Raw genomic sequence first — 21,574 nt, 5'->3', positions numbered from 1 at the left:
ATAAACCGTATTGTCCTCAGCTTGACTAATATTTGCAATATTTGTCAGAATATATATTAATTGATCATTCTAATGAAACATTTGGGACATCATGTGTTCATATTATAATATATAACAACAACCTCAGAGAAAAACTAGTCTCAATTATCCCGCGAACCAGATTCACCTGGGCTTTCAAGGTAAAATTGCGGTGAATATGATATTCATGCACCACTAAAACTCAGTCATGACACCAGCTGTTCGCGAAAAGGGTAAGCTCATCCTGCCTTTAACGGAAACACACTACACTCACAAAATTTGCATACATTTGCATAAATCATGTGTTATGTATCATTGTTGATAAAAACAAATATAATTTACCGACAGTTTCGTTCTGTTATGGAAAAGGTATTTGCCTCATTGGCATTTAAAACTACAGTATGATCAATACAAGAAGTAGAAGTGCTATGACGATGCATCCAGAAGGTTTTCCCTGTATGTATTGCAATTCAACCGCAGGCATAAGGTATACAATAAAACACGTGAACAGTTCACTGACCCGCTCAAATGGAACTAGGTCACCTTTACACTTGTCAACTGTGACTTCTGACGTATCTCTGACTGACAATTTGTGAAACATCCACGTTTGAAATACGCCTCAACTGTGAATTTTCCCAACTCAACAACAAACGTAAGTGTGCTTTTGTTCTGTTTCATAGAATGTGGGCCTTTTGTCAAGATGTCTCGGTTAAATGTTTCACCTGCGGTGTGGTTGGGGCTTTACAAGCTGAAATGGCTTGTGGACAAGCAGACGGAATGTCGAGAAGTGTACACGTGAGACCGTATCACACATCCGCGCACACTCCGCTAAGATATTGTCGACACAACATTTATGTGTGACACTAAGATCTAGCTTGTGACGACCAACAGACTTTCAGTTTGGTAACAGTGGGAACGGGGTCAACTGTGACGTGTCACGTACGTCACTTCAACGGCATGTCGTCATAATGTGTGTACATGCCGAACAGTCCCGTGAAGATTCCGGGTTAGAAGAGGTCTTCAGCAAAGCATGCTTGTCGTAAGAGGCGACTAACGGGATCGGGTGGTCAGGATCATTGACGTGGTTGATGCATGTCTTCGTATCCTAATTGTGTAGATCGATGCTCATGGTGTCAGTCACTGGATTGTCTAGTCGAGACTTTATTATTAACAGACCATCGTCATATAGTTTATATAGAATATTTCTGAGTGTGGCGTTAAACAACAAGCAAAAAAAACACTACACGTTCCAACTTGTGTTTAATATCTAGAAGTGTTATGACCAAGCATCCAGAAGGTTCTCTCTACATGTATTACAGTTCAAACGCAGTCACAGGGTACACACATAAAACACGTGAACAGTTCACTGACCCGCTCAAACGGAACTAGGTTACCGTTACACTTGTTTACTCGGACTTTAGACGTATCTCTGACTGTCAATTTGTGAAACATCCACGTGTGAAATACGTCTCACTTACTAGTTACGGTGTTAATACAATATAAGTATTTTCCCGACTCAACAACAAACGTAAGTGTGATTTCCTTTAGTAGAAAGTATGTCGTTTGTCAAGATGTCTCGGTTAAATGTCACACGAGCTGGGTGTACGGATCACTGACTTGGTTGATGCATGTCATCGTATCCCATTTGTGTAGGACCCGTGAAGATTCCGGGATAGAATAGGTCTTCAGCAACCTATGCTTGCCGTAAAAGGTGACTATGCTTGTCGTAAAAGGCGACTAACGGGATCGGGTGGTCAGGCTCGCTGGCTTAGTTGTTGCATGTCATCGATCCCAATTGCGTAGAACGATGCTCATGATATCAATCACTGGATTGTCTAGTCCAGACTCGATTATTTACAGACCGTCGTCATATCGCTGGAATAGTGCTGAGTGCGACATTAAACAACAAACAAACAAACAAACATGCCGAACAGCCGACTAATATGTCTGTGTACAAGAATGCGACTGGCCAATCAGATAGCTAGAGTAATGATAGAGTTACATGTTTTTTACGCAGTTAGATATGATGACATGTACAGTAACTTATATTATTGTCATAGCGACTGATTTACGACTACCATTGTCTGAAGAACATTTGATTCCAAAGGCTAATTACCCAGTAGCCATGACATGTATATGTCTCTATTACTTAATTCATTTGTCATTATTTATAAGACACTAATCCCCGTTGTTACTCCTTACCAACATTTCATTGTATTGTGACTGTCAGTCAGCCTGGACTACCATATCACTTCCCGTTAACTTCTGCTTTTATAGTATGGCATTTATTGCCTTAATTGAATATCCACTGAACTGTGACGGTTCATCACGCCCGTATGTCCAATGTCAAGAGCAACGCCATTGTCTCTTTGTCTGTCCATTGTTGTTCATTACTATATATGTGTTACCATTACATGGTGTTAGTCAAGCTGGGTATTCCGACGCTCACCTCATGTATGCCTGAGCTGGAAGGTCCGCTCATCGCTGTGTTTGTGTTGTCAGAGAAGGTATTCCGCTCATTGTGCAATTGTTGATTGTTTACATGTTGTGCTTAAAGTGTTCCGGGACAGTGATGTCGATTTTGTCCTTTATTCCCCAAAGAGCTAATTCCCCGTCAACATGCGCGTTGACAGTATCCGTAAGGGTTCCGGGTAAGATGGTCCACCAGCATCCTGTGAATGTTGTAAGAGGCGTCGGTGATTGCATGTCATCGTATCCCAAGTTCCCAACTGCGTGGATCGATACTTATAATGTCAATCACCGGATTGACCAGACTCAATCAGTTACAGATCGCCGTCACATAGCTGTAATTGGCTGAGTGAGGCGTTAAGTGACATACATTATTATATACTTAAGTGAGGTAGACTGAGTTTTCCGAAGTTGAGAAAAGTGATATTTTCCTTGCAGTGAATATAACGAATGATATTTCACTGCAGTGAACATAACACTTGATATTTCACAGCTGTGAACATAACACTTTGACGGAACTATAGTCATACAAGAGTGACCTCCCCTCAATTTGTCTCCCTTTTTCGTAAGTGTCTAGCCTGTTAAAAAACAATTGACTTCCTTTTTACCTTAGTTCCAATTTGACAAGACAAAATAATGGCAGACGGTCATTTATAGAGTTAATATCGCTTCATAACGTTTGTTATTCTCTTGAAAATGCTCTGTTTGTCTGTCAATTTGTTACTTAATCGAGACCGTTCGTTCATAAAGCGCATTTTTTGTTACTTGGCCAGCGTGTATTCTTTCGCTTCTGTTAGCTGTCTCGAAGTTTTCAAGAATAGTTTTTGTTAAAGTTGATTTTGTATATAATCACATCTACACGTATGATACAGAATCTTTTCGCGACCCTAAATATTTTTTGTTTCTAATTTTTTTATGATTTATTAAAGAATAGACTACTTTTTAAGTCTCAAATGCAAGGGGTGGTGACCCGTCCCTGTCTGTTATGTAGGGAGAATTTACGTCAACATGGAAAATCCTCTATATATACACTAATATTAGACACTTAAAAATCACATTTGTGAAACCGCTTGAGTAAATAATACAGGTCAGCTAATCTTTGGACTTGTTTTTATTCTAAACGTCTAACAGCACACTCCTACCCAGAGTTCCATGCGGCCGGCAGCAAGCCAGCATAGAACCTCTGCCACAGGTCAGCGCCATGTGAAGATTCGTCACATCTTTCACAATCCATTCAAGATATTGCATATGCCTTTCATCCGTTTCATGTTTGACAAGTCTACACATTTTCATAAACAAATGTCCAAGAATGGTTACGGTTCATTCCGAAAGTATCCTAATACGTGGAAATCTACTTGTTTTTGCGTAGTAATCCTTTGCTTACATTGGTTGTACGGCTCCACGTGCTGTCATCGAAGCCCAACGGAGAGCTAGAGATACGGTAACTTTGATATATAAATATATATTGTCATGCAACTCACTGTCGCAGTTGTAGTAGCATATCTATATAATTATGCAAAACAATATGTAAAGCGCCCCTAAATACTTGCATTAGTCCGTTCTACTGATTTCTGAACAAGCGCGATTGTTTACAAACAAGAGAAAAGTCCGTCACGTGATATGCAACCGCCTGTGGCAGTGGTGTTATGCTGAGTCACCACTGCGCCGGAGTGTGGTCTAATAGATATCTGTCATTGACTAAAGTTATATATTATCGAGGTGACTAATACGAGGAGCCAGGGTATCTTAGGCTTGGCAACTTACACCAATCTGGAGGAAGTGCAGGTGAATATAATTCGCTTCTGTCTTTGAGGGAGTTGATGTGCATGTATCTTCGACAGTCATGACGCTTAATCTTTTAATTAGTTAGGTAACGAGTGTTATGTAAAGAATATTCATGTACATATATGTGTTGTAATTCAAGTTAAGGGTTGTTGACAAAAAGAAAGAAATGCGAACCTCTTTTTGTAATGAATCCACCAAATTCCGAAACATCTTGTTCATCAATAATAAGGCACACACATCCACGACATCAAATATCACTGAGCTACTTCAGAATGTTGTCTTTCAGTTATTACTCAGAACAACAGCATCCAGTCGTGTGTACTAACGCCTGCTATCTGTGTGGATTATGGGAGTCCAGGTGCTAAAATACAATGGAACGTTCTCCTCTTATCTCAGTTCGTCAATAGTATAGTATAGACATACAAGTATGCATACACTACCTATACCCGATATTCTGTGACACAGATGACCTACTGACAACGACACACATTGGAACGATTTCATTGTATGGCCTATATTTCTTTCAGTCTGACAAAAACCATGCCCGGAACAGCTGTTCACGAATCAGGTATGTATTTACCATGTGTTACAGTAATCATTAGTGTCATACGTTATCAGGAGTACATATGCACATGTACACCAGCATATTGGTAATGTCAGATTTAGTAAACATTCATGAAGAATATGTATACAATAGCAATACAATTGATTCTCTATATGGGCATGGCCCGTGAAGATCCGTGGTAGAATAGATCTTCAGCAACCCATGCTTGCCGTAAAAGGCGACAATGCTTGTTGTAAGAGGCGAGTAACGGGATCGTGTGGTCAGGCTCGCTGTCTTGGTTGTTGCATGTCATCGTATCCCAAATGCGCGGATCGATGCTCATGATGTCAATAGCTGGATTGTCTGGTCCAGACTCGATTATTTTTACAGTCCGCCGTCATATAGCTGGAATATTGCTGAGTGCAGCGTTAAACTTTAGAACAAACAAGCAAAACTATATGGGCATAAGTGTGTGGAAATGAATTACGAATAGCGTGAGCGTTAGTTTATTGCAAGCCTACACAGTACAATATTCACTACTTGCAGTGAGTAAAATAGTTTAACTGGTCTTGCAGCGGTATTTCAGTTATAACAGACAACAGTCTTTTCCCAATCCTTTTAAAACTGAAATGCAACCTAGTGACACATATATTTATCACTCCGGCGAACACAAAGGAGGACGGACGGGTTCGGGGTCCGGGCAAATCTAGGATCAAAGGATCCAAGCAAAGTAAAGCAAAGTATTGTGTCACGTACGTCCCCGACACTTGTGGGTGAGGAAGAACGTGTTTTTGCCAATGCCTGCCATCTTTATGCATGATAACCTTTGGTTAGGTAAACTGTTATACACTCCTTTCTGTAACACCACGAACACACTACAGAAGGCTGTATACAGTAAGAGATAGCAGGTACCCAATTCTCACGACGTAGCTCTTTTCCTTGTGTCCTTCACACTAACGATACACGTGAGTGAGTGAGTTGGGTTTAACACCGCTTTTAACAGTATTCCAGTTATATCACGGCAAGTCAGCTTAATGTGGGGAGGAAAGCCCGAAGTGATGCAGGTCTCAGACGTTTACCACTTCGGTGAAACCCACGAGCACGGGTATGGTGCTGACAAACCTAGAAACATAATCGGGGCGAACCGGGATTCGAACCCACAATCATAGGTTTCTGGCGTGCCCAAGGGACGCAACTCTGTACAGCGAATTGCGGCGCCTTAGAAGACTGGGCCACCCGTGCCCCCGATACACGTGAGAGTGTTGATGAATCAATCGGACATTGTTTTTTTTAATTATCATCCAAATGAATGAATGAATGAATGAATGAATGAAACGTTTCAGGGGAGTCTAAGTGATAGTGTTCCCTGCTCACAGAATTCCAATTGGGATTTTATACACGGCCACCTAAAATACCTATTTCTTTGGCCGCATACTCAGACATGTCTGCATGCATCATTATGACATGTGGAATAGTGACACATTCATGTTGGATGCGGATTAATCTACAAACGGATGAAAGTTACTGTGGTTCGTATTAAGTGGTGTAAATCTTATGTTATTGAAACTAGCAAGTTGACATAATATTTGGCCATTTGTTTGATCAATGTGTTATCATAACACACTCACACTCATTGACAAAACACATACCTGGTAAAAGGAGACAGAGAGAAACGCCCTAAAAGAGGGGGTATGTAGCAACGCAATAAACAATGTCAATGTGGTTACCAATTCCGTTGATACAAGCGAGGCAGGGGCGGCATTTTAAAGAATCCAGATGATTAAAAACAGCCTGGGGGATGTTGTTCCAAATGCACGAAACATTGGTCCATCTGAGCTAGCGTTGCTGGCTGCTTATGGTCATGTCGTAGGCATCGATCTATGACATCCCAGACATGTTCTATGGGGAAAAGGCCTGGAGAATGAGGCTGCCATGGCAGTACGCAATGTTATGGTGCCTCTAAAAGGCTGTTGCAACGTTGCATTATCCGGCTGCAACCTGACACTATGTCCCTGCATTTGCACTAAGGTTCTCATGTCAATAAACAAACACACACATATTGTGACAGGTGCTACCGGTAGAGCAGGACACTTTTACCCTTGTTGAGACCGCCTCGTGTTATCGTCGCTTTACAATGACCCATTCATATAAGGTCCATCAAATCTGTTTCGGCATATAATACAAGCTGATTATTCTCTGGCGTTTTTACATTTTATATTTACATTAAGGAGCAGATCCCAGAACGCAACTTTGTGTAACGTACGTCACATAAGACGAACACGATGCTCATTAACCCACATGATTTCAAATTATGACTGTTCGTTTAAATACGTTGCTTAAGAACACGTTCCATTACACGAAAAGTATTAAATAAATATTGTGACAAACAAACCCTAAGCATGGCTGTGATCAGACGGAGATACAGGACCTCGGGTGTGTGTACTGTGTTATAAGGGTCCTGCTTGCGTGCGCTATAACGTGTTGTGTTACCTGGCTGTGTAAATAAAGCGATGAAATCCTTTACACATAACACGGTGGTCATAGTTTGTGGAGTAAGATCGCCTTACATGAGTTGGTGTTGTGTGACCAATTTACCTGAATCACGACAACTGGGGTCTTGATCGGAGGTCTGCACATTTGCTTCAGAGTTCATGGCTTTTGTCATGGGGATATCACATTCATTACAACGTGCTTTAAATATATTAATGCGGTCTTACTATGTAAAGATTAAAATAAAAAATGCAGCAAAGAGGGTTTGGGTTATCTGGGCACAGCCAGGCTCATCATCAGTTCAGGGCCATTGCCTCAAGCTCTGCCTATCAAACCCACCCAGAACTTTTCCGAGAATGTGAAGATTCCCTACACTGAAGCCACCTGCATTACCTAGATTGTCAGAAGGGATGTATTCCTAATAGTAAACCTGGTACACTGCCAATGTCAGTCAACAGATATGGAGGTACCATACCTAAGGCACCGAGAACGCGTAGGGAGTCACTGGTACTGAACAGCAAACAGAAAGCCTTCTGTTTCACTTTTCAGGCCAGCCGACTTCATCCAAGCGAAGGAATACTGATCTTCTCAACACAATGCACATGAACACGAAGCAGTGGTCGTTCAGATATCCTCCCTTTACAAAAAAATAGTCTGGGCTGATTTGATATGGCACTTCGCTTGGCTGACACTTATTCTGACGTGATTCTTCGTGTGAGGGTGTCAATACCCTAAATTTCGTATTATTCTGATTTTAGACGTATATTTTAATCAATGTTTTATTTGTTTGTTTGTTTGTTGTTTAACGCCGCACTCAGCAATATTTCAGCTATATGACGGCGGTCTGTAAATAATGGAGTCTGGACCAGACAATCCAGTGATTGACATTAATGTAGAACATCGAATATGTTAACTAATTTCAGTAATGGAAACAAACTTCAAAGAACAGCAAGAAACTCTTTCACTTTGATCATATATAAATACTGTTTCATGTTTTCGTTACTTTACCCACTTGACAATTTCCAATGCTTTCTCTTAAGAAATATATTTGTCTTTTGTTAAACTTATTTCAGTTTGTATTTTAACCACTGACAACATAGTGAACGTTGTAGTATTTAGTCACTTATAGAGGAAACATATTTCTAACCCAAATTTAAAATAGGTTGTATCCGTTTACAAACATATCGTGATACCATGGTCAGTCGCTAGAGACTAATTACATCACTACATGGGGATATGGGTGGCTCAGTCGTCTTGGGCGCTGTAATTCGCTGTGGTGAGTCGTTATCCCTTGGGCAGGCCAGAACCATATCATCGTGGGTCGAATCCCGGTTGGCCCCGATTATGTTTCTAGGTTTGTCAGCACAATGCCTGTGCTCGTCGGTTTCACCGAAGTGGTTAACGCCTTCATGCTTTCCTTCCACGTCAAGCTGACACGCCGGGATGCAACCTGAATCACTTCAACATATATGTAAATGTGATTGACTGAATTTTTGGGTTTGGGCATCGTCGTCCTCGACATTGATCTTGTCAAAAAAATCCTCCAACAATAGAGACATTGAAATGCTCTTAAGTCGAATACTAACATAATTAAGAAACAAGCTTTTTATTACTTAGTTTATCCGGACCAGCACCTGATTTACTGTGAGAATGCCAAATTAAAAGAGTAACGATTCGTAGTGTTGTCTTGTTGACATATGAACATCTGGCGTGAGATGAACATGCTATAAGAAACTCAATATGCACTTGTTTTAACACAATACAACCATGTGATCAAACAAAGGACGATACATGACTCACGGAATAGATGGACAGCTTACCAATCTTACCTTGATGGAAGAGCTGTGTTGGTCCGTATAAACTAAGTAATAAGAAGATTGTTTCTGAGGATGAGTGCTTGCATTTTGCATTTGATAGGTATAAGAATGTCGATTATTGGCATCCACGCTTGTTGTGATTGGTATCAGCTATATAGTTACCCGGTATTCATGAGAGTGCCCTTTTGCATGATGAACAAGGATATTTATCATCCAAAACTGGCTCCAACAGGAGATATCGCTTGGGTGAGATCAAGCGATATCTATACTGTAGATATCGCTGCAATGAAATTGCATCACAATGCTTTGCAGACCATTGTGACGTCATTGGTTACCATGACGTCACAATCAAATGACATCACTAATGGCTCTGCTACTGAAGCTGTTAGTAGTGCTTTTTACACTTAAGACACTGCTGGAGTTGGAAGAATGATGTTGGATGATAAATAAAATTTATCATTTAACTAAAGCATTTATCCATGACATAAGCTTATGACATAAAAACATGTATGTCATACCCCAATGACATAAGTATGCAAATTAGATATGCAAATTAGATAACCGGAAGTGGGACTTTTTTCGCCAGTGCAACATGGATACCTTTGATGTTGGAGACATTATTTCAATTATTCTGCAAAAGTCTGTTCAAGTATTTTGTTTAAAATAATCCGAGGAACTTTTTTTCTCAGCGAAGGAATATGCCATAAAGGAGTTAGGAGGTTGTTTATTTTGATTTACACGGCTATGGAAAACATGTATCACTACGCACGATCTATACGTAAGATTTCGACAAGTTGCTGATGTTTATGTTTAATGCAATTATTCCTTAATTGGGAAGCAAAAATGTGAAAATGATAAATAGAATTCATCACTCGTGTTTTTTAATATGGGAAATATCAACCTCGTCCCGTTAATCAGTATTTGCCTCGCCAAAGGCTCGGCAAATACCGATTAACTAAGACTCGGTTGACATTACCCATATTAAAAAACACTCGTCATGAATCCTCTATCTCACCCTCGTGTCTTTTGATATCAAATATATCAACACTTGTTGATAAAAGTGGAAAAAATCCTCGGCAAGCCTCGGAGTTTTCCCACTTTTATCAACTCGTGTTGATATATTTGATATCAAAAGACACGAGGGTGAGATTCTCTATTTATCATCCAAAACTGGCTCCCACAGGAGATATCGCTTGGGTCATATCAAGTACTACAGTCTACAGTGTAGATATCGCTGCAATGTAATTGCATCACAATGCTTTGTAGACCATTGTGACGTCACTGGTTACCATGACGTCACATTCAAATGACATCACGAATGGCTCTGCCACTGAAGCTGTTAGCAGTACCTTTTACACTTAAGACACTGCTTATTACTGTCTACAAACTGAAAAGAGTTTGAAGAATGATGTTGAATGATACATAAAATCTCACCCTCGTGTCTTTTGATATCAAATATATGAACACCCGTTGATAAAAGGGAAATCCTCTGGAAGCCTGGGGTTTTTCCCACATTTAACAACTCATGTTGATATATTTGATACCAAAAGACACTCGTGTGAGATATTTACCATGCACCTTGTTCACCTTATATTCATCATATATATATATATATATATATATATATATATATATATATATATCTTTTCTTAGTTCTCATAAAACGATCAAATGGTAATATAATTACTTTAGCATGCAAATAATTACAGGTGAGATATATTCAATGTCATACATTTTACATTATCATGTTTTAAGCCTCAAAGGAATGTACTAATATGTTTCATAGTAAATTTCACTTCAGTCTGTCATATTTTCCCACACAATTGAAATCATTCACTTCAGTGTCCAAGCATAACGTTGTTCTGTCAGCTGCATGTGAACATTAATTGAAATGGGAATTAAAATTATGAAGGCATGAATAACTGACAACCAACTTTTAAAGTTTTAATACGATGGCGTCGCAGATTTATTATATTTAAATTATAATTTCAGATGATGGCTCCCCGCCTTGGTATCGCTCCACCCGATACTTCATATCCTTCATTGGCTCCTTCGGTATGATAAATACGTTCCTTCAGCGGGGCGACCTCAGCATGGCTATTGTCTGCATGGTCAACCACACTGCGGTGGACATCCTCAAATATGGTCAGTCAGTGAACGGCAATGTCAGCATCTTCATCAACGACACCAGAGGACTGGACACAGGAGGCAACGTGAATGTATCTTATATGACCTTTGACAGAGGAGACACTTCTAATGTTACTGATGGAGAGCATTCACATCATCCTTGTGACAGTAAAACTGTTAATATACAAGAACGTGAGGTAAATAGAAGCGGCAAAACCCTTTCCATATTCTGATATATATTTTTTCTCTTTTTGCCGCTCCAATTTGTCAATAACATTGTATCCATTTACGGAAAAACAATTATTATATTAAATTGGTGATTGGACATATGTACCCACATGTATATATGTGTAGTATTATATATAATATCATAATTATATATTGCATCAATTTCGTAGGTGGGGTAGGGTTCGTTTGTTTGTTTGTCGTTTTACGCCGCACTCAGCAATATTCCAGCTATATGACGGCGGTTTGCAAATAATCGTGTCTGGACCAGACAATCCAGTGACTGACATCATGGACATCGATCCACGCATTTCGAATACGATGACATGCATCAACCTGACCAACCCGAAGGTGGGAGTGGTACGTGGTACTGGTTTTTGGTGCCAGGTTTCAATTATCGTGTGTGTGCATCCCAGAGTTCACCCTGCTTATGGTAATTTGTTTGTCAGCCGGATAACACGCCCACATTGCTGACATTCTGTTGTAACACTGACCAAAAGAAAGTGACCTAAGCTCACACGCTACTAACATTGCAAAACGACAATGTTGATACTTTTAACCCACTCTAACGGTTGTAATCTTAGACAGAATGCAAGCTATCTGTATTCAGTGTGGATTTTAGTAATGTATTCGGATGTATTGAGATAGTATGACAATTATAAAGTTTTTAGTATTATCAACGTAATTTCTAAACACGTAACTAAACTACAGGACAAAAGAAAGTTTTCATTTTAAAAATAGTTGTATAAAATGCTAAAAAGCTGGTAGAGGTTTGAACCCCCGCAGAAAACATTCGCCCAAATGCAACATGACCCCAACCACAACGCAGATTTTCGAACGCAGCTTTCCAAAGCATGCATTGTTGAAAACGTGCAAAACGTGATATTGAGACATTGGTCTGATCATCTCATCATCTGAGACAACATGTACCGCCTCCAGCGAACCGACAGGAACTTGAACAGACTTATTGAACTTATGGAACAGGATTCCCGTTGACGTTTTCCGCCGACTGACGACGTCAATGAGGAGGCATGTGTTGGCGTGCATGGATGCTCAGGGTGGTCACACTCGCTATTGATGACGTGTTACCTGACTACTTTGTCATTAATGGACTCTTCATGCACTTTTTCAATGAACTCTGATTTGTGTAATTTTTAATTTGGACCCCTTGACTCTTTCTTTGTGTATTGCGGAGAATGCAATATCGGCATTACAATGCATTTTCATTCTAATTCATGGAAAATGATTTCTGTTTATAAATTAATCATCATAAATCTCACATATGCCTTTGTTTTTGGTGTTTGGTCAAGTGAAGTAGGTGAAAACTTTCTTTTGCCCGGTAGTTTAAACAGTTGTTCTGTTATACGGTTAGCATTAAATATATTCATTCAGGAAAGTCTTGTGGTTGATGGCATGACAGTCAGATCTCTTTAACCGTTATATCTCCAAACAGGATGGGGAGCTGGTGTGGGACAAGGAGACACAGGGCCTCGTGCTTGGTGGGCTTTTCTGGGGCTACATGACTCTCCAGATTTTCTGCTCATTCATTATACAACGATGGGGATCAAAGAAAGTGGTGGCGACTGGGATGTTCTTCATGTCAATACTCACGTTGTTGACGCCGGTCACAGCATGGTGGTCCCCCTGGGCAGTGCTCGTACTCAGAGCAATGATTGGTGTCTTTAACGTTAGTGTCATTTTGTCAATGGAAGTTGAATATTTATATTATACTGGTATAATTATTGATATCTAAGGGTTATTTAAATATACCGATCAACCATGAATGTCCATGATATCAGTTGAATATCCCAGGCACTCTTCTTATTGAACTAAGCGGTTGGGTAGCCAAGCTGTTAAAACTTTCGCTCGTCACGCCGAAGTCCTAGGTTCGACTCCCAATACAGGCACAATGTACACTACAGCGTAAAAGGTTGTTATCGTGTTCTGCAGTAGAATTGCGCATAATCCACGGATAATCCTTTGATAAGTTGCGAATAACTGTTGCAAATAATAATTATTGTATTATTGCTACAAGCGGCGCAAAACCAAACTCTGATCTGTTGTAGTGGTTCACAATAAATGGGATCTTCGCTCTATGGGGTAAATGGGCTCCCCCGACAGAACGGAGTCGTCTTATATGCATCACATACTCCGGCACCATGTCTGCCACGGCTCTGGTGTTTCCTCTCTCCGCTTTACTCTGTAAGGTGAACTTTGCTGGAGGCTGGCCCACTGTATTCTATTTCTACGGTAAGATATATAGAAATATATTACTTCTAATGTTGTACTGGTACTGACACACATTTCAAAATTATGTCCACCAATTATATGTGTAGCTTCGATGTGGCCTAATCACATTTCGATTTTCTGCAGCCCTTGCTTGCTTTAAAAGGCGACTATGCTTGTCGTAAGAGGCGACTAACGGAAACGCTGACTTGGCTGATGCATATCATCGTATCCCAATTGTGTAGATCGATGCTCATGATATCACACACGTGAAGTAATGCTGATGGACATTCAACTGCATGAATGCCGAGGCAGGTAGTGTAAGTTCATGTTGTGTATTCATTAACATAGATACATTATGCATGTTGCCATGTTACAGGTGTTATAGGTATATGTTGGACATTTATCTGGATCTACAGTGTGTACGATGATCCTGCCCACCACCCTAGAATACACCCAAAGGAACGGCGGTATATAGAAGCAGCTCTGGGAAAGTCGTCGAGGAAAGGCGTTTCAGTAGGTCAATACGCTTCGTTCTGTAAAGTAAGGTGAGTGAGTGAGTTTTGGTTTTACGCCGCTTTTAGCAATATCACGGCGGGGGACACCAGCTCTGTAAAGTAGGTGTTATTTAATTTGTTTCCCGGGATATCGTAGGTGAAGATTTGTTTTGTTTGTTTATTTGTTTGTTTTGTAACGCCGCACTCGGCAATACTCCAGCTTTATGACGGCGGTTTGTAAATAATCAAGTCTAGACCAGACAATCCAGTGATTGACATCATGAACATCGATCCACGAAATTGGGATACGATTACATGCATCAAACAAGTCAGCGAGCCTGACCACCAGTCCCGTTAGTCGCCTCTTCCGACAAGCATAGTCACCTTTTACTGCAAGCATGGGTTGCTGAAGACCTTTTCTACCCCGGATCTTCACGGGTCACGTGACGAAACCAAATCAGCTATTTTGGCGTTTGCAGATAGAAGGAATTATGTGCTGAACACTGGAGCTATCTCTATTTCGCGATCAAAGGTTTGAATTAAACATCACTGATAAAATGATACTTTGTCAAAAAATGTCCTGCATCACTCCAATCAATTGACAATTAATATTTAATTATTTTTTAATCATAAGCCTTAGAGGTATGCCTCTATATACAATATATCATTGATTGTTAAGGGAGGTAAATTGTGAAAACAAGATGAGAAACGAAAAGTAGGGTTTTCGATTTACCTAAAATAGGTTTGGGGAACTTCACTCTGTGAGCAAATCGAAAACAATAAAAAGTTCAGGTATTGTCTTAGACAATGATGACACGAGTGGGATAATGTGTGTCCACTGACTACCTGGGAACAAGATGAATCATATTGAGGGTAGGGATTGTCCATGTGCAGAAATGCAATCTCATTAAAATTTTATCTAAGTTCTCGCTATCGCTGAACAAAGATCTGAGGACATCCCATTACGACCTTACATTCTACCAATCAGAGCGTCGCTTAACAGATCATGAAAGTGACAGTCGGAATGTGTTTTCTAATCATGCAACCACGAAATATTTAACACGGGGTATTCCGAACGACAGTTACGGGTTTTATGATTATATCCATACAATCTAGGCCATCTATAAGCCATTCCAGAATGTTCTTCTTATCAGTTTTAATTTGTTTTAATTGAGAATACTTCAAAATATGTTTTGAGGTGTAGTCGCCAGTTTGAAACTGGTGTCGTAAAGCTCGAGAAAGCTGCCTTCTGATTGGCTAATGTCGATTTCTTGTCAGTCATTTCATTGGTCGGTCAAAATTCGCGAAAGGTCGTTCTGACGTGACCCGTAATGGGATGTCCTCAGATCTTTGTTTGGCGGTTGCGAAAACTAAGATCTGATTTTAATGAGATTGGCAGAAATGTTGTTTACAGTTGCAGGTACCTACACCGTGGAGGACTATTTTCACGTCCTTGCCATTCCTTGGTATAGTATGTGCTCATGTGACCTATAACTGGGGGCTCTTTCTCATGATGTCCAACCTCCCCACATATATGATGGAAGTACTGCGCTTCGACATACAATCGGTGAGTTGATACCTTAACACCTTCAACATTGTCATTGACATGATAAGAAATATAGGATATAATCAGTCGTTTAGCGAGGAGTTCCAAAGTGCAATGAAGGATAAAAAAAACAATTCCTTAATTTTGAGACGACACCCTTCTCCTGAACATGCCCCCCACCGTGGTCCAGTGGTAGAGCGTCGGCCCGGGGAGGAAGGTCCGGGGTTCGATCCCCGGCAGCGTCATACCAAAATACTTGTTGTCATTCGCTCGTCGTTAAGGGGCTACACAAGGATTGGTCGGCTCGGAGTCAGTATACTGTGTCTGAGTATTCATGTTAAACTGCGGAATGGCATCTCCGTGGGCTAGCACTATAAATCGGCATCAGTCCGGAAAAGTACACGCAGCCACACACGTGCATGCACGTCGCTTTATAAGTACAATAATCTTAGACGCCACGTTAAACCCAATTTCACCTCAACTTCTAAACAATTCTCAAAGAGATAAATATGGGTGTGCGCCATAGTCTTTGTGTAGGTCAAGTTGCCTGCGTTTTAACTCAGCTCAGCTGCGGTATGTGGGTGAGTGGGCGAGGTGGGTTTCAAGCCGTTTTGAGCAGTATTTCAGTTATATTACGCCGTGACTGCTTGATATGCGAGGAAAGCCCGAAGTGATGCAGGTATAAGGCTTTTACCACTTTGATGAAATCCACGACAACCTAGGGACATAAATAGGAGAATCTGGGAATCAAACCCACGATCATTGGTTTCTTGTAAGACTAAGGGGCGCACACTGCACAGCAAATTCTTCAGACGACTGGGTCGTATACGACTATGTGACCCATGCCACCACTTGCTATGATGAAGAAAGTTGATTCCTTTGTAAATTATAATTACGATTAGAGCTGTTCTTGATATACTTGAAATTAATTCTCATGAAACGTACAGTTAGACGGGTAGGAAACATGCAAGCCTGTCAACACACATTTACACACACACACACACACACACACACACACACACACACACTAACACACACACTAACACACACACTAACACACACCACAACAGAGACACCACACTAACACTAACTAACACACCACACACACAGAGACAACACACACACACACACACACACACACACACACCACACAGACACCAGACACACACACATCACACATACACACACAGACACCAAACTAACACACACAGACACCACACACACACACAGACACCACACACACGCAGACACAAATACACATACACACTTAAGGACTTACAATTGTTTTCGAACGTAGGCGCTACTCGCTTAAGCAGGTACTTGTACATGTTAATTGAAAGTAAATATTCAATAAACGTGTTTTAAATTATCCATGTAGATAATTCCCCCGCTTTGTTTCCTTTTGACTGTTATTCTCTGGCGTGGACGTTACATATTTTATTTGTTTTCAATGTGCAATCAGAATGGCGTGTATTCTCTCATCCCGTACCTGGCCATGCTTCTGGCGATCCTGCTTGGATCACTGTGTGCCGATACTCTCATCGAGAAACAGCTACTGAGTGTAAACTATACCAGGAAACTCATGACAATAGTCGGTAAGTATAATAATTATGGTGATGGGTGATGTCGGTAGTAATATTCAAACTCCATAATGCGACAGACCCACACGAGTCACACCCTGAGGTGATAAACGCGACTAAACCCTTCCCATATTCATAAGAAATCCATTGTACGATTCTGACTGTGTCACGGGCGTGTGTTTATGAATCACTTTCACATAGTGATGATACTAGGTCTTCCCGAAAAGGTGAGAGTATCCTGCCCCACCGGTGGCACCCGACAAACAACTGCAAAGTCAAATTAATTGTTTATCTGAAACAACACGGGAACATATGGCACAAATAAAAACAGGGAATTGCATCGGATTTAATCTTTGTTACTGATGCGTCAAATTTGGAAATGTCCTCCATATGTCTACCATAAAACGGGCGGTCGGGTAGCCTAGTGGTTAAAGCATTCGCTCGTCACGCTGAAGACCCGGGTTCGATTCTCGACATGGGTACAATGTGTGAAGCCCATTTCCGGTGTCCCCCGCCGTGATGTTGCTGGAATATTGCTAAAAGCGGCGCTAAACCATACTCTCTCACTCACTCACTACCATAAAACTTTTTTAAAGCTTTACCGAGTCCTTGAATGTTGTATCCTTGATCAAACAACTTCTAAGCAAGAATTGTATCACATTCTTTGAGATCCTGGTAGGAAGAGCATGTTCGATTGTACCTAAAAATTGTCAAATGTAGACACAAAGGGCTGCAGCGGCAAAAATATTGCTCGACATAAAGGGAAACTTGACTATTGAAAGTCACCCCTCTTATTGTACAGTCGTGTGGTGAGTGTTTTGTCACTAGACCTAAATATCAAACACGAAGCGGTCTCACTGGCCCCTCTATATCCAGTTCGGGTGGGTAAGTTAGTGGAAGGTAATTGGCCATCTGATGTTAACTGAACGATGTCAGTTCACCGATATACTTGAAGCTTTAGTAAAACGTCTTGGCCAAATGACCTTGTTTTGACTTAGCCAATCCGAAGAGAAACTTTGATACATATGCATAAAGAAACGTGGGGCGCCATTGGTGTCCATGGAGATGCCTATTTCTTGCCTATATATCCTACCACCAAATAACGGTAGGCATTCTTTGTAAACTAAATATATGTATACGGTGATATGCGGTTTGTCCACCAACTCATACACTGCTCAGTCTGAACCATATGTTGAATCGTGAAGTACATGCTTTCGTGTGTATCTGAAGTTTCAAGCCTGAAGATTGATCACGCACAAGTCAAAAATGGAAATAATAATTATAATGGACATTGGTCAAACGCCTGGGAATATTAATCCGAAAATGGTTCCATTAACTCATCTATGACTGCAGCAGTTTACATGTTGATGTAGAGCATCCGACAATATGAAACCCTTGTTATTAGAAATAAAACTATAAATGTTGATGGTAAGAAACGTCACTTGCATACATACAGGCCATTTTATTCCCGGACTTCTACTGATAGTACTGAGCTATCTGGACTGCACCCAGAGCCACATCGTTGTGGCCCTACTGACGTTAATCATTGGCCTCGGCGGTCTGGCCTACTGTGGTCTCTTCGTCAACTTCTACGACATAGCGCCTGTGTTTGCTACCAAGATAATGAGCGTCTCCAACGCCATTAGTATGATGCCCGGCATACTGGCTCCCTATGTCGTGGCTGAGGTAACAAAAGATGTAAGTAGCATTATATATCCTTTAAATATACTAAAGTCAGATACCAGTCACAAAAATGACCACACAAACTGACAGTTCATAGTTAATACTAGTTATTGTCAGACAAATTAACTTACAATAGTGGCTCTGATGGGAAATATTGCTTATAAAAATAACGAATTTACATCAATGAATGAAATATCCTTTCCCTAAGTGTCGATTAGTTGACGGAGATGTACATGTGTGTCAAGATAACAGTGTTACAACATAAGGTGAAAAACATCCCCGTGAATATTCAGGGTAGAATAGGTCTTCAGCAACCCATGCTGATCGTAAGAGGCGACTATGCTTATCGTAAGATACCACTAACGGGATCGGATGGTCAGGCTCGCTAACTTGGTTGATGCATGTCACAGTGTCTCGAATTGCGTGGATCGATACTCATGGTGTCAGTGACTGTATTGTTTGGTCCAGATTCGAATATTTACAGACCGTCGTCATACAGCTGGACTATTGCTGAAAGCGGCGTAAAAAGACAAACAAACACACAAACATAAGGTGACCGAATCCCAATCATGATAGCCAAGTGAACGTTGGGGGTTTGGTAAAAAACGGAGTAAACTCTTCCATATTCGCAACAGGCTAAAGTATATTATGAATTAGGTTTAGAGCCCCATGTTCAACATGTGTGATTCCGTGTTTGGTAAAATCAAATGGTCGTTTGGCATGTATCATACACATATACTTCTTGAAAGATAAAGCATAAATCTCTATTTTCTATCTTTTAGAAAACTAGAGAACAATGGCAGATAGTATTTTTCTTGACTGCTGGTCTGCTAGGATTGGGAACAGTTGTGTACCTGATTCTTGGACAAGGTCACGTACAGAAGTGGGCGGTCATCCGGGATGCGCCAGAGGAAGAGATAGCTCTTCCTTCTTGATGACCATCCTTCAACATGCTACCACTGAGCATGTGATTATCAACAGATACGGATAATGTTTATACAAGATAAAGTCAGTTATGCGCTGATGAACGCCAGAAAGTTCTGGGAGATATTACACCAATTGGCATTACTGAGCTAGCGTCACCGGTTCTGATCCTGTTGTAGGCGTCGTATATTAGTATAACACTACAACGCTACTAAAATATATGCATATAGTTCATGTTTAAGGACCTACACTACATATACTGATCATTTCATGGACATGGACTATGTGAATATATATTTATTGTATTGTATGCACTACAACTCCAGGAGGGGCTCATATATCAGTGTATTAGGTCTCTCGTCGATCTTATTTCAGAGTTGTATTTACAAAAAAGATAGTGTTTGTTTTATTGTCACCATGTCGTAATATAACATGTTATTGTCGTAATGGAGAACGTTTTTGACATTGACACCTTGTTGTAGAATCGTTCATACCCACCTATACCCAACCTCTTGTCGGTGTTCCAGTGTGGAAGATGTTCCTTCTGGTGTTTGTTTGTTTGTTCGCTTGATATTTAACGCCGCACTCAGCAAAAGTCCAGGTATATGACGGCGGTCTATAAATAATCGAGACTGGACCAGACAAGCAGTTAATTGACACCATGAGGATCCATGAAATTGGGATACGGTGTCATGCATCAAGCAAGTTTAGCGATCCTGACCACCCGATCCCGTTAGTCTCCTCTTAAGACAAGCAGAGTCGCCTTTTACGGCAAGCATGGGTTGCCTAAGACCTATTCTACCCCTGATCTTCACGGGTCCCTTCTTGTGTAATAATATTGTCAACTGGGTCATATCATGGTCACCTATCTTGCTTCCCAATAACGTGTGCACACACTTTTTGTTGGAATATGGTCTCCGTGGTCTAGTGGTAGAGCATCCGCCCGAAGACTGGAAGGTCGTTGGTTCGATCCCCGGCCGCGTATACCAGAAGACGTTAAAAAGATGATACTTATTGTTACCCTGTCTGACGCTCGGTATTATGGGGGCTAAAACAAGACTTGTCAACTCGGGGTCAGTATACTGTGTCCGAGTGGGGTATTCATATTAAACTGCGGCATGGTATCTCAGTGAGCTAGCGCCATAAAATCGGAATTAGTCCGGACTAGTACTAGCAGCCATACACACACACGTGCATGCACGTAGCTATATAAGTGCAATAATCTTGGACGCGACGTTCAACCCAATTTCACCTCACCTCACCTCAAATATGGTCTGGCTCAATGACAGAGTTTATGTGTCTACATTTGTTACCTCTCTGTCTTAAGCCAGTAAAAAGTATGATCCATCAAAGGCGAATAAAAAAATACACGTCCCTGTTTCTTGAAGTAACCTGCGCGGTACTCGTCTGTGTCTATTGGCCCAAAGAGAGAGCGTCTCCGCAGAAGCGGAAGGTCAGTTGTTCGAGTGAGTGAGTGAGTTGGGTTTAACGCCGCTTTTAACATTAATCCAGTTATATCACGGCGTGTCAGCTTAATGTGGGAGGAAAGCCCGAAGTGATGCAGGTCTAAGACGTTAACAGCTTTGGTGAAACCCACGAGCATGGGTATGGTGCTGTCAAACCTAGAAACATAATTGGGGCGA

At 40.9% G+C, this 21,574-nt stretch overlaps 1 protein-coding gene across 2 annotated transcripts; it reads left to right on the top strand.

Annotated features, from left to right (window-relative positions):
• Positions 1–581: 581 nt before the first annotated feature.
• LOC124115755 (uncharacterized transporter slc-17.2-like) lies at positions 582–20,536 on the top strand. Of its 2 annotated transcripts, XM_046476873.2 has the most exons (10): positions 582–670; positions 4,800–4,840; positions 11,116–11,447; positions 12,929–13,162; positions 13,542–13,725; positions 14,081–14,217; positions 15,613–15,765; positions 17,207–17,339; positions 18,781–19,022; positions 19,790–20,536. In XM_046476873.2, the coding sequence occupies exons 2-10, from the start codon at positions 4,813–4,815 to the stop codon at positions 19,940–19,942; spliced, it is 1,596 nt and encodes a 531-aa protein (XP_046332829.2). In that variant the 5' UTR covers positions 582–670; positions 4,800–4,812; the 3' UTR covers positions 19,943–20,536. The 2 variants fall into 2 exon arrangements, with proteins under 2 accessions (XP_046332829.2, XP_048238222.1); XM_048382265.1 differs by lacking the exon at positions 582–670 and having other exon boundaries at positions 4,770–4,840.
• The last annotated feature ends 1,038 nt before the right edge of the window (positions 20,537–21,574 follow it).

Source organism: Haliotis rufescens, unplaced genomic scaffold, assembly GCF_023055435.1.
Source record: "Haliotis rufescens isolate VD_foot unplaced genomic scaffold, xgHalRufe1.0.p SCAF_4, whole genome shotgun sequence".
NCBI classification, from domain to species: Eukaryota; Metazoa; Mollusca; class Gastropoda; order Lepetellida; family Haliotidae; genus Haliotis; species Haliotis rufescens.
Note: the sequence above shows the minus strand (reverse complement) of the source record. Positions and strands in the feature narration are given on the sequence as shown.